The sequence below is a fragment of the Gobio gobio genome, assembly GCF_949357685.1.
Source record: "Gobio gobio genome assembly, chromosome: 12".
Classification (NCBI taxonomy): Eukaryota; Metazoa; Chordata; class Actinopteri; order Cypriniformes; family Gobionidae; genus Gobio; species Gobio gobio.
Genome location: NC_137105.1, coordinates 30,321,180 through 30,337,245, shown reverse-complemented (window position 1 = coordinate 30,337,245; position 16,066 = coordinate 30,321,180). Strand labels below are relative to the sequence as shown.

Here is a 16,066-nt window from a genome sequence, read left to right as displayed (position 1 = left end):
AACAATGCACATTTTCAGTGTCTGCTTTATTTGACACACCCATTTCAGGTCTTGGAGTCTACTAACAAGCTGATGACCTGAATAAGGAGTGTTTGATTAAGGAAGGCATACAAAATGTGCACTGTTGGGGGCGCTTCAGGAACAGGTTTGGGAACCACTGCTCTATAATATACCCTACTCATCGGGCTCAGGGGAGAGGGGGCCAACTCAAACCAATTTTGGCCTCTGTGAATTTTAGCGACAGTACTGTATCATAGTCATCTGAAGCACATGCATATTCCTGAGAGGCTACATTTTATTCTTCCCCAAAGCAACACAGAAATAAACGGATGAAAGAATACAGAGATGAAGGAGGCGAGCACACTTCACCTCAACTGCATGGCGCACTCCAGCTCGGCTGCTCTGAGACTCAATACTACAACGAAAGGGGGCTTCTGTGTGCACACTAACATTCAAGAGCTTTCCCTCTGTGGCCCTCAAATCCGATCTTTGTTAAAAGCAGACATTAATCTTTCATTTCCTGTCAAAAGTCAAGAGGTCCGCAGAGTAAAGCTACAGCAAGACAAAGCTCCAACGTCTCGCTGGCTGAACGACTTCCTTGTCAAGGTCTTGGCTTGAGAAAGCGACTAGGGTTTGGGGTTCAAACAACCGTACAAGGAACGATTGCCTGTTGGTTTTATATCTCCCCAGACAGTCTGAAGAAGGTCACAGCTGGAGCATGTTTCCATCGGCATTTTAGCTTCAGTGGTGTTCTCTTTGACAGAGAGTCATCCATCTACAGCGGACCACAATTCCCTTATCATCAATTAACAAAACAAGACTGTTTCAAACCCAAATTAAAAAAGAATTGGATCCACTGAACCAATTAGCATTGTTAATATGGGCAATGAGAGTGCCTGAAGGCATGAAACAGCTTTCAGATTATCTTTCCTTATTGACAAGCTGTAATGGGACAGCTCGTCATTTATGTGGAAAGTAGGGATGGGTCAACTAATAATTGATTAGTGAGGTTGACTAGTTTTTGTCTTGCATATATTTTTAATTTTCTGATGTTTAGGCAGTAGGGTGTGGCCGCTGCAGCTATACTCTTTAATATTCAGCAATTACATCTAGTTTTGTTTGGTTTTTTTTGGTTAAAAAATAGTCCAGCTTCCACATTGTTTTACTTCATTGTGCTCCACCTAGCTAGTTTGAACGCAAAGCATGGCTTACGTGAAAGCCTCAGAATAAAAGTGGACGGCTGGGGTTGAAACCAGATTTATAACATGGGGGGAGAATTATTTAAGACGAATGGGTCAACTAGTCGACTAGACAATGCAGTGACTAGTTGATTTTGAAACCAAGTCGTTTTGCACATCTCTAATGAAGGAGAATAAAAGGACAGATAAAAGATTTCGACAAAACATAAAAGGGCTTCGTCTTTCATCTCTCACGCAAGCAGTGACTAATGTATGCGTCTGCAGAGCGAGTGAGACACAGTAGACAACGGCAAGGCTGTGCTTGATTTGATGAGCTGTTGATGAGAGCAGCCTGGATCCCTGTAGAGGCTTCAGAGAGAAAATGAGTGCGAGACGCACACACACAGCCGAGTTAGGCCTCAATCTATGCTTTACTTCCTCCCCGAAGAGCAACTTCAGCCAATCGCGGTGCAGATTCCCATCCCCCCTTACGTCCCCTGCCAACGGCTCAGCCAATCAGATGGCTCTCTCATCTGCCTCATCAGCACGGCCCTGGCGCCTCTCTCCCCTCCCTCATTTTCCATCCCCTACGTGCTCGTTCTAATTATGGAGAACAAGTTGTGGAGCACGGAGAGAGGGAGTGGAATCAAAGAAGCACGGGAAGACAGAATGGAGTGAAGGAGAGGAACGTCGGAATGGTGGGGGAGAGGGCCGCATTGACAGGATACAGATCAGCCTGCAGGGCTTGGGGATAAACAACGATTCTTTCAAGCTCTCAGTAAATTAGAGCGCTGCAGAGCGGCGGTGAGAGTGAGTCGGCCGTGTCTGTCTCACTGCAGCTGTGTTATTGCGGGAAAGACACAATCCTCCCCTTCCAGCCAGTCTGTGACAAGAGGCAGGCAAAAACAAATGAAGGGTAGACAGCAGGACTAAAAGGAGATAGGGTAAAGCAAGAGAGGATAGAAAGAGAGCTACTCTTTAGATGTGGAAATGATCAAACCAAGCAGAGATCAGTGAAGCACCAAAGTGATACAGCAAAAGCCTTTGTGAATCCCCAAAACCTTGTGAGTTGTCTACGTAGGCAGAATTTTAAGGCATCAGTCATGCCCCCAATACAAAGGCCAAAATGTAGATGCCTTCTTTTGGACAAATTGAAAGACAGCATGTATCTTTTGTGGAGAAGGCAATCAAACAATGTACTGCGTCAAACTCAATGAAAAAAATCGATCAAAGATGGCAGACGAAGCAAGAGGAAGGTTTATTATAAATATTTATAATGCTATTAACACAATATATATGAAATTGTTCTAAATCAAAATAGTCCCCAGTCCAGCAAAACCACCTTGATGGTTTTCTCAGCATCTGAAATCAGATGCGAGTCCAGCACCTTTCATGTGTGAAGCACAATTTGCTGTCTATGTAGAGCACATCAAAATGGGCACTTATGAGGTTACATTTTAATTTGGATGCTGCCATAGAAGGCAGTTCATTAGGTTTTAGAACAAACCTTTTCCTTTTTTTCTTCCAACCCAGATTCAGTCGTGCTCTGCCTTCCTCTTATTTATGGTTCTGAATATTCAGCTTCTGAAAACCATGCTGAGCTCTCATCTGTCTTCCCAGCTTTTTCTCATTAACCGCTTCAAATTCTCCACTCCGACACTCATATAAACATTAGCTGGCTAGACTGTGCAATTTAAAGAGGCATTTCTCTGGTCTCAAAAAAGCTCAGGACACAGAAGTGGTCAATAAAGGAAAAGACTGATGAGAACACACACAATGAGTGCCTGATCCTTGAATCAGATCTTTCCATATTATATCATCCTGGAATTTTTTGCTTTCTGGGACTTAACTAGAATCTGTAAGTTTGATTTGTTGACAGACGCTCCAGGGTGTTGACTGATTTTAAACAACTGCATGCCAATTCAGTGATTGGATCACCCAAGACGGATGTTAGTACCATGAGTAAAAAGGACAATAAGGAGCACCAGGTGAGTTTACTATGCAAACACTCCACTTGATCCATTCCTTAAGAATATAGCTATATTCTATAGATTTAAATAAATAGGAAGCCCTCAAACCTTTTAGGGATGCTGTGAGGAACATGACACCAACAAGTATCCTTAAAAAAAAAAAAAAAAAATCACTCTGATTTCTTACAATCCTGGTCATTTATGGCAGTACGGCTGGTAGTGGAACGTATTCTTCATGTGGTTCAACAGCAAGGCAACGGGATAAAAACCATCAGCTGAACAACTGAATCCATAACAAAAAGAAACACAATCATTAAAATTCCCACCAACTGTTTCTTGTGATATGAGGCAGGCTAAGATTTTGAATAAAACTGACTACCATAGAGGAAGCCAAATGTATTTACTACAAGTCCAAATGGTTAGTGATTGATAATGTTGCCATGGTGAAACAACTCAAAAAAGGCACACCGAATGCATAAGAAGTGTTTCCTGTTGCTACCACTACATTTTAAACTATATTACTGATCCGCCTGCATTGTCACTATATGATAATTCAACTGAGCTGGATGACATCACTGTTTTCTCCAGAGCGGCTGTACAGCCGAATCAAATTCGGTTGCATTATTTTCCTGTTAACAGCAACGCTGCTTTGAAACAATCTGCATTGTAAAAAAATATAAATAAAGGTGACTTGACTTGACCTGAGTGTGACAAGATGAGACTAGAGCTGCTTTTCCACTGTAGTGGCTAAACGGTTCTAAGAACAGTAAGGAATGGTTCCAGTTATGTTTCCACTTGAGCCTAGTACAGCACTATTACAAAACCTGGAATTCTCGGCACGGTTAGCTAACTGTGCCGAACCGTGCTGGTAGAATGCATGTAGTGACGTCGCCACTCAGGATTGGTCACTTGTCTGTTGCTTGGTTACCAGTTTCTCTGTAAGCTGACTAATCAAGCAACTAACACAAATTAATAATACAAATAAAAAAAAAAAACAGACCGAATCCGAATGCAGATTTCGGTGCCTCATTTCAGTGCTACTTAAATTCAAACGTGCTTTTGTGTTTTGGCCGGCGCCGAGCCAGAGACTAGGGCTGTGCAATTAATTCAATTTCGATTTCGGCTCCCAACGATCACCAAAATAGTACAATCGAGAAAAAAAGATTATTTTGCCATGTTCTGTTTTGCAAGAACACTCTTATTTTGTCTTGCATTCTGAATGAAACGCGCACGCGCACATCCGCCCCTCCCGAAGCCACAAACTCACTCAGGTCGTGACTCGTGTGCATATCATCCGCTGGAATTTAAAAACTCGGCGCGAGTAAAGATGGCAGAAGGAGGGCAGTTACAGCAGCGTTTGGTGAGCAAATAAGGCAAAACCAACTCCGTTGTCTGCAGTGATGGGAATAACGGCGTTATAGATAAACGGCGTTACTAACGGAATTATTTTTTCCAGTAACGAGTAATCAAACGAATTACTGTTTCTCCCGTTACAACGGCGTTAGCGTTACTGAGAGAAAAAAAACGCGGCGTTACTATAATTGAGCTCACTGAAGCGGTTTTCATCCGAACAGGCTCTCTGTCAGTCGGACCTGCAACATTTTTCTTTCTCTTGTTGGTGTGTGTGTGTGTGTGTGTGTGTGTGTGTGTGTGTGTGTGTGTGTGTGTGTGTGTGTGTGTGTGTGTGTGTGTGTGTGTGTGTGTGTGTGCGCGCGCGGGCCTGCATGCCATGCGTGTTGGGGGTGATGATTGGTGGGTGGGAGACAAGGTTGAGGTTGATAGGTTGAGTTCACACACACACACACACACACACACATACCTATGACACACACGCACTCATACACGCATATGCACAGTCACACACACCAAGTCCAACGACTTCAAAGGTAGCTTTCGCAAACTGGAAGTATGCGCTACTTTTCCCTCGTTGAATGTTTATGTAACGTGCAACTTATGCCCAGGAGGAAAGAGTCTCTCCACGGCGGTGGCAAGTAATTCTAATCTAATGAAGCCTCACATCATCACAGGCCGCCACAAAATTAGTGGCTAAAAACCCAGGTGATAACGCTCCACTACCAAAGGAGTAGTATAGTACTGATAATATTTACACAATATTTACACTATAGTAGGCCTACTGATAATATTTACAATAATGCATTGAATTTGATCGGTGTCTATTAATGTACAATGTTTTATAATAATAATTTATTCTATAGTGTCCAATTCATTAATTTTACATATTTAATATTGGGGGCATCCAAGTTTTGAAAAAAAAAAAAAAAAAAAAAGTAACTCAGTGGTTACTTTCCCTGGTAATTAGTTACTTTTCTGATGATGTAACTCAGTTACTATTTGTAAGAAGTAACTAGTAACTATAACTAATTACTTTTTTAAAGTAACGTGCCCAACACTGGTTGTCTGGGAACAGTTTGGCTTCGAGGAATCAGACGAAGAGCAGAAACATGCTACTTGCAAGATTTGCTACATGGTAGTGGCTGCAACACATTCCCAAACTCATGTGAAATAATCGTGTTACATAATCGTGATTTCAATATTGACCAAAATAATCGTGATTATGATTTTTTCCATAATCGAGCAGCCCTACCAGAGACAGAAGCGCTATTTTTACAACTATTTATTGTTTTCAACCACATGTTTATTTTAGGTTTCAGACATTTAAATGCTCATAAGTACTAGCAAAAAATACACACTGATGTCTATGGAAGCAGCAATAAAAATCCTTTCAGACAGTTATAATTTGACTACGTGTTTTATTCATATCAGATACACATTATGTAAGTATATAGTTTACTCTATTCTTCTCCCAGTTCAGCGGTCACTTACTTTCATGTATTTCGCGAGACGTGGATAAGTTACGTGTTGCAAATCGGACAGATCAGATTCTCGGAGGCGCAAACTAACATGGCGCCGCCCATCGTGCATTATAGATCAACTAACACACATTCACATTCATATTCTAAAATATTTAGCCAGAGAATATGGTCATATTTCTGCAAAATAATGCTGAACCTTGAAGCATACCAAGAATACCGACTACTTTGCTGTTATTAGTACTGTAGTGTAACAGTTATTTAGTGTTACATTAGGCCTATTGTAGTTGGGTTAGGTGGCTAGGTTTTACTGTGAATTTGTTAAATAAATTGTGTTTTGTATTTATTTATATTTATTAGGGGTGTAACGATTCGTTTTAACAACGATTCGATTCGTATCACGATTTGAGGTTGTCGATACGATTCAAGGACGATTTTGGTTCATTTAGAACGATACGATCCGAAACGATTCAGTGACCTGAAATCGATTCAGTAACTTTTTAGCCAAAAATTGTGTGACTGAAATAAATATCTGGATACTGGTCAGTGCAGGTGAAGTTTCCTAGATTCCTGTTGTTTCTTGTAAGGGAATCAGGTATCAATTAATTATGGATATAAACAAACAAGTAAACAACAATTAATGGCAAATGCATTCAAATTTTATTTGAATAAAGTGCAACCAACAGTTTAGGTTGAATTAACAGGAAGTTAACCTTTTCTGCTCTCATTTTCAATATTCAATACATTTTCAATAAAAGCACAGTAAGTGCAACCAACATTTCAACAGTAGGTTAACCTGCTACTTCTGCTTTTGTTATCCAACATAATAATATTACAATATTAATATCAAAAATAAAGTGCAACTAACTTCTCTTCAGGTTTAATTAATAGTAGGTGTACCTGTTACTTTTGTTGTTGTTTTTCAACATTAAAATAATACAAATACAATATTAATATCAAAAATAAAGTGCAACCAACATTTCTTCAGTTTGAATAAACTGGCTGAACCTGCTACTACTCTCAGTTTAATAAACAAACAATATTTAACAAAAGATAAAATGTAACCAACTACTCTTCAATGACTCTACATATTTCTTTTTCAAAAATATCAACATGATCTGACCGCAGAACACTTCTCTGTGCGTTCACTATGTCGCCAGCAGTACTAAAACTCGCTCTGCTGGCACACTGGTGTCAGGAATGCACAGGTAACAAGCAAGGGTTGAAAGTACAGGTAACACGTTACTAACTTAGCTCTTTCTCCTGGTGACTTGATAATTTTTCGCTGGTTGGCTTCTCCTCTGTCATCCGCCATGCTGTTTTGTTTTCTTAGCGCTGCTGCTGGTGCGTGCGTTGCGATGATGTCACAGATAGGCAGACTGAATCGAGTAACGTTTAACGCCTTTATCATTAAAAGTGCTACAAAAAAACATCCATTTAAAGTCTGCCGTGCTTAAATCCAATGCGTTATTTCCTATGATCGATACAATCGATTGATTACCTTTTAAAACGATGTTAGATCGATATATGTCGTCCGGAAGGCCAACTTGCCGAGCACAGATCGATGTAGTTAGATCGTAGGAAAATAAATCGATACATCGATGTAGTAGATGAATCGTTACACCCCTAATATTTATATATTCAAGTATACTTTAAAATAGTTCAATTTAAATAATAATTTTTAAAAAATCAATAAAAAGCCATTCTTTAATGTCATCCACCTCGATTTGTGGCTCTTTTTTTTTTTTTAAGTATCGGTTCAGGCACCGTTTAGGCACCAGTACTGTTTTAAAAGTATCGGTTTGGCACCGGTATCGAAAAAAACCCGAACGATACCCAACCCTAACCATAATGAAGTCACTATTTACATCTCATATCATCAGTAAACCAGTAAACCATATAGGAAATAAGGCTGTTATAATACTAAAATTTGAGATAGTAAATTTTAGATACCTCACAGCATCATTAGGCTTGCTGCGGTAGTCAGTGTTACTAGTGTTACACGGTGTTCGGCTGTACACAGATTACATTACATGCCCACTGTGCCACTGCCCCCACTGTCGTTTAGCTTTTTTATAGGAATAAAAACCATTTAGTTCAGTTGGACAACAGACACTACAATTATAAACTGAAAGCATCTGCTCTGCTCCATACAGCGCAAGCTGCAGAGTCGCAGCACAGTGCAGCAAGAGTCAGATTTCACTTATTGAGTGACAAGAATAAAGGACAAATGAGATGACTGACAAGGTGATGGCGATGGCAGAGGATTTGGTGCGCAACAGATCCTGAGCATCATTGACAAATGTCTCATCTTGTAAAATGTGCAGTCAGTACCCCTGCTCCCTATACACACGAGTACTTGTGTTCGCAAATTTGAAGGTGAAAGCGAAAAGCGAGCACGCATTCAAAAGCGATTTCAATACCCCAATACCTATAGATAGAGGCTCCCTGATGTCCACAAGTTATAGGCCCATAGACAGAGTATGCGTGATTGCAAAATCAAAAGCGTAAGTGCAAAGCTAGCAGGCATTCATAACCGGTGTTATTGGTAAAAATCACTGTGACATCCCTAAGCACCAGTACAAATAAAAATACAAAGTAAAAATACAAAATAAAAATCTAGGTCAACCTTAATAATGCACCTGGTCACTTTCATCTGGTTGAATAACCATCTCATAGATTTACAATTCAATTCAAAAGCCACCCAAGACCTCTGTGACCTTCACTGTCATGGTAAATTGAGGAACAAACCTGTGAATCCATGATTCTACAAGCTAGAGAAGAGTATTTATTATCCTTCTTTCAACAGAAAAGGCAAACAGAAGGAAGAATTGACTAGGAAAGACCAAAAGGGGTCTAAATTACATCTGCAAGGTCCAGCACATGTTTATTTCATTCGTCTTTTAAAGGAAGTGCTTGATTAAATAAATAGAGGCCAGGAAGCGCATTTCAAATTCTCTTTAATGGAAGATGATGAAAAAGCCCACGGCTCGAGGCAGAGCGCGCAAAACCCACCACGAGAGAAACGCAGGCCATCAATCTTGCTCTCGCTCATACGCACTTCACCTCTTAATGTTTTCCCCAACTGCAATGCATTGAAGATCTGAACGCAAGCAGAGAGACTTTGAAATCGTCAGGTAAAAAGGGATAAACTGTACAGAGATTCCCGCCAGCCCATAATACCCTAGGCATGTAAAAGAGGTTTAAAAAATAAAGCAGAACACCAAAGCAATATTTGTTCAGAAAGATGACACAGGGGGAGACATGAATAAAATGTGTGCGAGTGTGTACGCGGCTCCGCTGCTGAGACAAAGCCATTTACGATTACAGCAACACAAGGGCTGCCAAAGAAACAGCGTTTTACCCTTCACAGAGGTGAGCATTGAGCAAACTGCAGGTGACAGAAGCTTTGATACACAGATAAACAGCACTGAGGTTGTTCTTATAACCTCCCTCTCTCTCCAACACGAAAGATAAGCCAGCTGTGATGAGCTCTTACAGATATTAAATCCTTCTCTCATAGACACATCTTGGTGGCTGACACACTTCATCATGTGTGTAGATGGCCAATGTCATCCATTCAAAAGTCAATGGACACAGGGTTTATATCGATATTTCCTTAAAACTAAAACTAGACTAAAGACACACCACACAGTAAAAAAATTAATCATGGGTCTTGTAATTTTCACAAAATAAATTGTGTATATTTTCTTAATAAAATCGTGGTTCAGTGTCAAATAAAATAGAGAACATTTCACTAATAAAACCAAGCGATACATTTTTTTTTAAGGAAATTGAAAACATTTTGAGGCTTGAATTGAGGAACCGGTTAAGCTGCTAAAATAAAGGGGAAAGGCTACCTATTTATTTTAAGAGAATTAGCTCAATTGAGCAGTTTTATTTAGAGACATCATTGTTAGTTCCCAGCATGTTTTGCACATGGCCGGAAATGGAGAGTTAATATTGAAATTAAGTGTTATTTGATGTGTTTTTGAGTGAAGGGAAACATCTGTCTATTGCAACATGCAACATAGTCTATTTTAGTTTATTTTTAATACAATGAAACACCAATTTATTGGTCAAACCTATTTTAGGGAAGAAGAACTCAAATACTAATCAATGAAAGTGCAAAAAATTGGTCACATGACCCACAGGGGTCCATTTTGTGTCCTGTTTCAGCACATGAAATGCACAATGAAAAGGGCATTATTCACTAGTTTCTGTCCAGTTAATCACCCACAAAAAATATGAGTCACCTTCACTGGTAAGTAAAGAAGTATTTTCAAGAACTTTACATTATATATCATCAAATGTTTTAGAGTTAATAACAAAAAACTGTGTGTTGCCTCAAGGCAACATTGTACCATAATGGAATCGCATAAGGCCATACCAGACACACTAGATTGGATACAAATATAGTATATTTGTAGGGAAAAGAGTTAAAATTCTCAAAATGTATTTGCATTTTTGCAGGATTTTGTAATGCACGTATAAGATTAGTAATTCACATACCATAACTGCATATATTATGATCTGCACGTTTTCTATAGCACTTAAAAAAGGGTATAAAACACAACCGATGAGGGTGAGGATGAGGAAGATGAGGTCATAGTGACAATCTGGCAGGGAGAGTTCGAAGACGGAGATGAGGATGAAGATGGATATGATAACTTGATATGATAACTTGACACGATATATTGATATGATAACTTGACATGATAACTTGATGTGACGGTTTGGTAATACTCGTGTTCCACGATGGTACAATGTTGCCTGAGAGCAACAGCTGAATTTGAAATGTTACTTTTGATTAAATATGAAATTTGTAATACATTATAACTGGATAAATGTGTTTGTTCAGGTGTCTGGTTAAAGAAATCGATGTTTTCAATAAATATATTTCTTTTTTCTACATGAAAATGTCAAATGTTTAAATTTGTCCGTTGTGGTACAATGTTGCCTTGAGGCAACAAACTTTTAAAATATAAATAAATAAATAACAAAAATATGAAAAATTGTATTTCTATTGTTATAGTGTCCTATATTAAGCACGAAAAACACCACAAATATTTTTTTCCTCATTGAAATCATATTGAGTACCATAGAGGATAAAGGTCCCATGGCATGACATTTTCATTTTATGAGGTTTTTCAACATTAATATGAGTTCCCCTAGCCTGAATATTGTCCCCAAGTGGCTAAAAAATTTTGATCGATGTAAACCGAGTTCTGGCTGTCTTTCTCTGCCTTTGAGAAAATGAGAGCTCAGATGAGCTGATTTTGAATTCTCCTGTTATGACGTCATATCAGGAACGGTTACCTCCCTTTCCGCCGCCCAGAGAATTTGGCACGCCCATGTGAGCGCCATATTTGTTTGTCCTCGAGAGATCATGGCTTGTGAACGAGTGAATGCTGGCAGTTTCTCAGTGTTTGGATGTACAAATGAAAACAGAAGTCTTTTTTCAGTATCTTCTGATCTGTGATCAGTGATTTCTGATGTGTAGCTAATTATTCAAGTTCACACAGAACTTTATTATTCGTGCACACGCTGCGTGTTTTTGTACGTCCTCGTCGCGTCTATCTGTTCTAAAATGTGCATACAGTCATGAGTTTCTGCTCTACATCGACAGAGCCACATCTTTAGAGATAAACCTCATGCATGCCGAGGCTCGGGCTGCACCGACCGGTCGGCCTTCAACATCATCGACCCCCAGTACTGCATCTGGCCCACAGCGGAGGTGCCATACGCGGCACAAGATTAAGCAGAAGGGGGGTAAGCATGAGGGTGTCCGGGCTAGGCTAGCCAGCTATCCCCACAATAAACTACATTCGATTACTGCGCGGATGTGTCTTTGTTTGCGCTGTGTACTCAATGCGCGTCACTGACGCTTTTCATATGATAGGAAAATATCTAAAAAATAATGCTATAATCAACACTAACTCGTAACTGGTTCATCTCGACAGCTGTAGTACATTACATGTGTTACAAAGTTGGTAGAAAAAGGAGGAAGACGGGTTCGGCGTGACTGGGACTCGTGTTTATTCAGAACTCTCAGATACAAACACAAACTCTCACAACTCAGTACAATATCACTTTGTTAGCAATCGCTCGTCTCTGGTCCGTGATGTCCGGTTCGCGAACAAATCATTCTTTTGAACCGGTTCTTTTTAGTGAACTGGTCGAACCAAAGTTGAAGTGAACCAGTTCACCAAATCGGACTGAATCGTTCTAAACGGTTCGCGTCTCGAGTCAGCGCTGATCCATAATTTACTAAAGTTACTAACTTTCTGACATGAGTGACAGTCCCTCCGACTAGAAATAAACTAATAACCTGAAGTATATGCCAGTAACTACAACAGTTCACTGAACTGAGACGTGCTGAGAGAACTGATGAGAAGTGAACTCAGGTCTAGGGCTGCAACGACGCGTCGACGTCGTCGATGACGTCGACTACGAAACTACGTCGACGTGCGTGAAATGCGTCGACGCGTCGGCGGCACATTATTTACGTTCTAGAATGGAACAGAAGATCTAGAATAATGGCAGCTTCTGCTCCCGGGCATAGTGAAAATGATCATTTATCATATAAAGCCAGACCGCGACATTCAAAAGTGTGGGAGAACTTTAAACAGAAGCCGAATAAAACTGTGCTTTGTTCGCTCTGTAACGCCGGTTTATCACTGCACGCGGTGGCAGAGCAGAAGCTGTGCGCGTGGAGAGCGGGAGCTTTCACACTGCCAATCAGTGTTGCCAAGTCCGCTTTTTTCCGCGGAATTGGGCTACTTCTACACTGTTGCCGCGGGCTGTGTCTCATGTCCGCGGGTTGAAGCAAAAAAACACACATATTTATCCCCCCGAACGCGATGTTTACCAGAGAACCTCCCCGAAACGCGATTGGGCTTGTTTTGGGCTAGTTTTGAGTAACGAATGGGTGGGGTTTGTTGTGTAAACCTGGCAACCCTGCTGCCAGTGTTCTCTCGCGCAGCTGAACCGTGGCGCGTGTATTGCAACAGACGGTCACATTTTCCTGGGTTCTTCTCCGACCCCTGTACGTCTCGTGCTTTTATTTATTATGGGCTGCATATATCTCCTGTTAATGCGACCTGGTTCCGCTCTGTCCCAAACACATATGCATAATAACTTGTTGTATATAGGTAGTTTACATGATTAAAGTAACATTAAAGTTAAGATATGCCTCTAGCTTTAATCATTTAAATGTGTCTTTGAAGTTTGGGCAAAAACTTCTGGCAGCTTTAGTCGTTGTTTATGCACATGTATCTTCAAAATAGACGACTAGTTTACATTAACACTATGCTGAAAGCTCCTGTATGTGAACCTTTTGCAGATAAATACAAGTGCATTTTCGTTTACTATTGACACAAATCAATAAGTAAATCATACTCAACAACTATAGTAAACAACTTTTCCTAATTAGGCCTACTCTGTATACATTTTATGATGAATAGTATCATTATATATTATGTTTAAAAAGCTTCTTTTGTTCATATATTTCATTATAAAATGGCATACTATGTACACTACCCTTCCTGAAATACAATTAATATTGTCATCATTCATTGATTTCATGTTAAAATAATATACAAATTCACTACCCTCTTTGAAATACAATAATCAGTAAAAAAGAATAATAAGATTAATCTGGAAAAATAATCGTTAGATTAGTTGACTAATCGAAAAAATAATCGTTAGATTAGTCGACAGAAAAAATAATCGTTAGTTGCAGCTCTACTCAGGTCCATCCGTCTCTCTGGCAGCAGCTCGTGCGTCGTAGACCTCGTTAAACCACGCCCCCTCCGCTACAAGATCTGATACTCATTTCAAATGCAAAGATGTCAGCCAATCACAACAGTGGGCGTTTTTACTGAAGTCTCACAGCAGACACGCCCCTTGAAACAGGGCATCCAGTCAGAAGGCAAACATCAGTATAGAAAAAATGCCTTTTATTTCTAAATTATGACATTTTATGATGTAAAAATCATACTAACAATTAAGTACACCTCAGAATACATTATAAAATAAAATAAAAAATCCATGCCATGGGACCTTTAAAGTTCAGTTATGTTTGACATTTGAAAGAGTTTCTTTATGTTGAAGTTTTCACCGATACCATTGTGCAGAAGAGTAGATCTTATGGTTAGGTTGTGGATAACTGCATGTATACTAATATTATAAAGCATGTTGCTTTGTTCAATGAGCAGTAACTTTGCAATAACTAATGCTAGTGCAGTAACAATTTGTATCTGCTTGTGCTGTGCTAGCAGCTTGCAGTCTATTAATTGTATAACATAACTCAGTCAAATATAAACATTCCATTTCCATTCACTCTAATTTATACCCTTTTATTTTTAAGTCAACTTAAAATAAATAAGCACATTTCACAAAAATATTTAATTAATTGTTTCATAGACTAAATAATTAAGAAGATTTTACATAATTTATTCAGGTAGATTCCATTAAAAACAAGCCTTAAAAAAACTACTCAAAAATATTATGTGTAATATTGTTACCATAATGTTTTTAAATAAATAGCACATAACATTTTTTACAGTGCAATAATCAGATAATTTTTTACCGGTATTCACAAAGAATAAACAATAGCTAGGATCAACAGTATCCACAGGTAAAGTTATTTCATGTACTGTTTAGAATGGATATTTTTTTGGACTTATTTAGTATCACTGAACATCAACTAAAACATTTTTACTTCTAAATAACAGGCCGGGAGCCGTGGGAACGGAGCGAGGCCGGTGGTGCGATTGCTAATGAGCACCGGACTTGAGTCTCACAGGAGGAGATTCAGAAGGATAAAAGGAGGAGTGACGACAGTACAAGACGAGAGAGGACCAGGCCTGGACTTTACATTGTGTTATGTTTGTGCGGCAGTCGCCCGTGAGGGGCTGCCGCTTTACTTTAGTTTTGTGTTTGTGTATCCTCCTCCTTCCCTGAACCTTTAACATTTCTACATACAGTCAAATCTAGTCAATTATATCTATATAGCGCTTTTCACAAAGGACATAATTTCAAAGCAGCTTTACAGGAAAACAATGCTGTTATAATGTCTCAAAATTACCATTTAGAGGGATAGTTCAAAGAAAATTATGTTGTAGTATATTTACCTGTAAAATTCATTGAGAAATCTAGTCACATTATGGTTTTTGGGGTGCACTATCATTTTTAAGTGTGATAATTATGCAGTGAAGCCTATGCTAATTATGTTCGTTTTGTAATTATTATAATTTTTTTTAATTTTTTTTTTTATATTTGTTTTTTTTTATTTTATTTGTTAACATGAAAACACTCAAATGCTTAATCTCATCATTAATTCAATTTGCTAATAATAAGATTTAACTTAAAATGAAAGAGAGAGACAGACAGACAGACAGACAGACAGACAGACAGACAGACAGACAGACAGACAGACAGACAGACAGACAGACAGACAGACAGACAGACAGACAGACAGACAGACAGACAGACAGACAGACAGATAGATAGATAGATAGATAGATAGATAGATAGATAGATAGATAGATAGATAGATAGATAGATAGATAGATAGATAGATGACGACATACAGGCAGATAACCTACCTCAGTTTGTACAAGGGAAGACAAATGAAAACCAGAGAGATTGCACTGCAAGGAATCGGAGACAAAATGAGAAATGGTGACAATGATTCAAAACCATTGTTCTCTAATTAAACTCATTTGACATTGGAGCTCTTTCTCTCTTGCTCTCTCTCTCTCTCTCTCTCTCTCTCTCTCTCTCTCTCTCTCTCTCACACACACACACACACACACACACACACACACACACACACTATCCAATACATTCTCTGGAAGTAGAAATTGTGCCATGATTTCAATGTATGAAATATCTCAACCTCCTTTCAAAGAATCCCTTATCAGACAGAACATCACGAATGGCTAATAAATTTGACAGCACAGGATGCAAAGTAAACTTATAAAGACACTGAAAGCGTTAAAAAGACAAAGAGGGAATTTACCAGAAAGCCAGACATTAAACCCCACAGAGAAGAAAAATGACAGCTCACCGACACATCTGA

The 16,066-nt window shown here is 39.1% G+C and overlaps 1 protein-coding gene across 11 annotated transcripts in view; it reads right to left on the bottom strand.

Moving 5' to 3' along the window:
* The window catches only part of arid1b (AT-rich interactive domain 1B), a 127,415-nt gene that overhangs the window by 63,331 nt on the left and 48,018 nt on the right, over nt 1-16,066 (bottom strand). For 6 of the 11 annotated variants that reach the window (XM_079831550.1, XM_079831554.1, XM_079831558.1 and 3 more), the window contains one exon: nt 15,591-15,635. The exons of the other annotated variants lie outside the window; for them this stretch is intronic. In XM_079831550.1, coding sequence (XP_079687676.1) covers nt 15,591-15,635 — 45 coding nt within the window. The remainder of the gene's footprint in view (nt 1-15,590; nt 15,636-16,066) is intronic. 11 annotated transcript variants of the gene reach the window in all.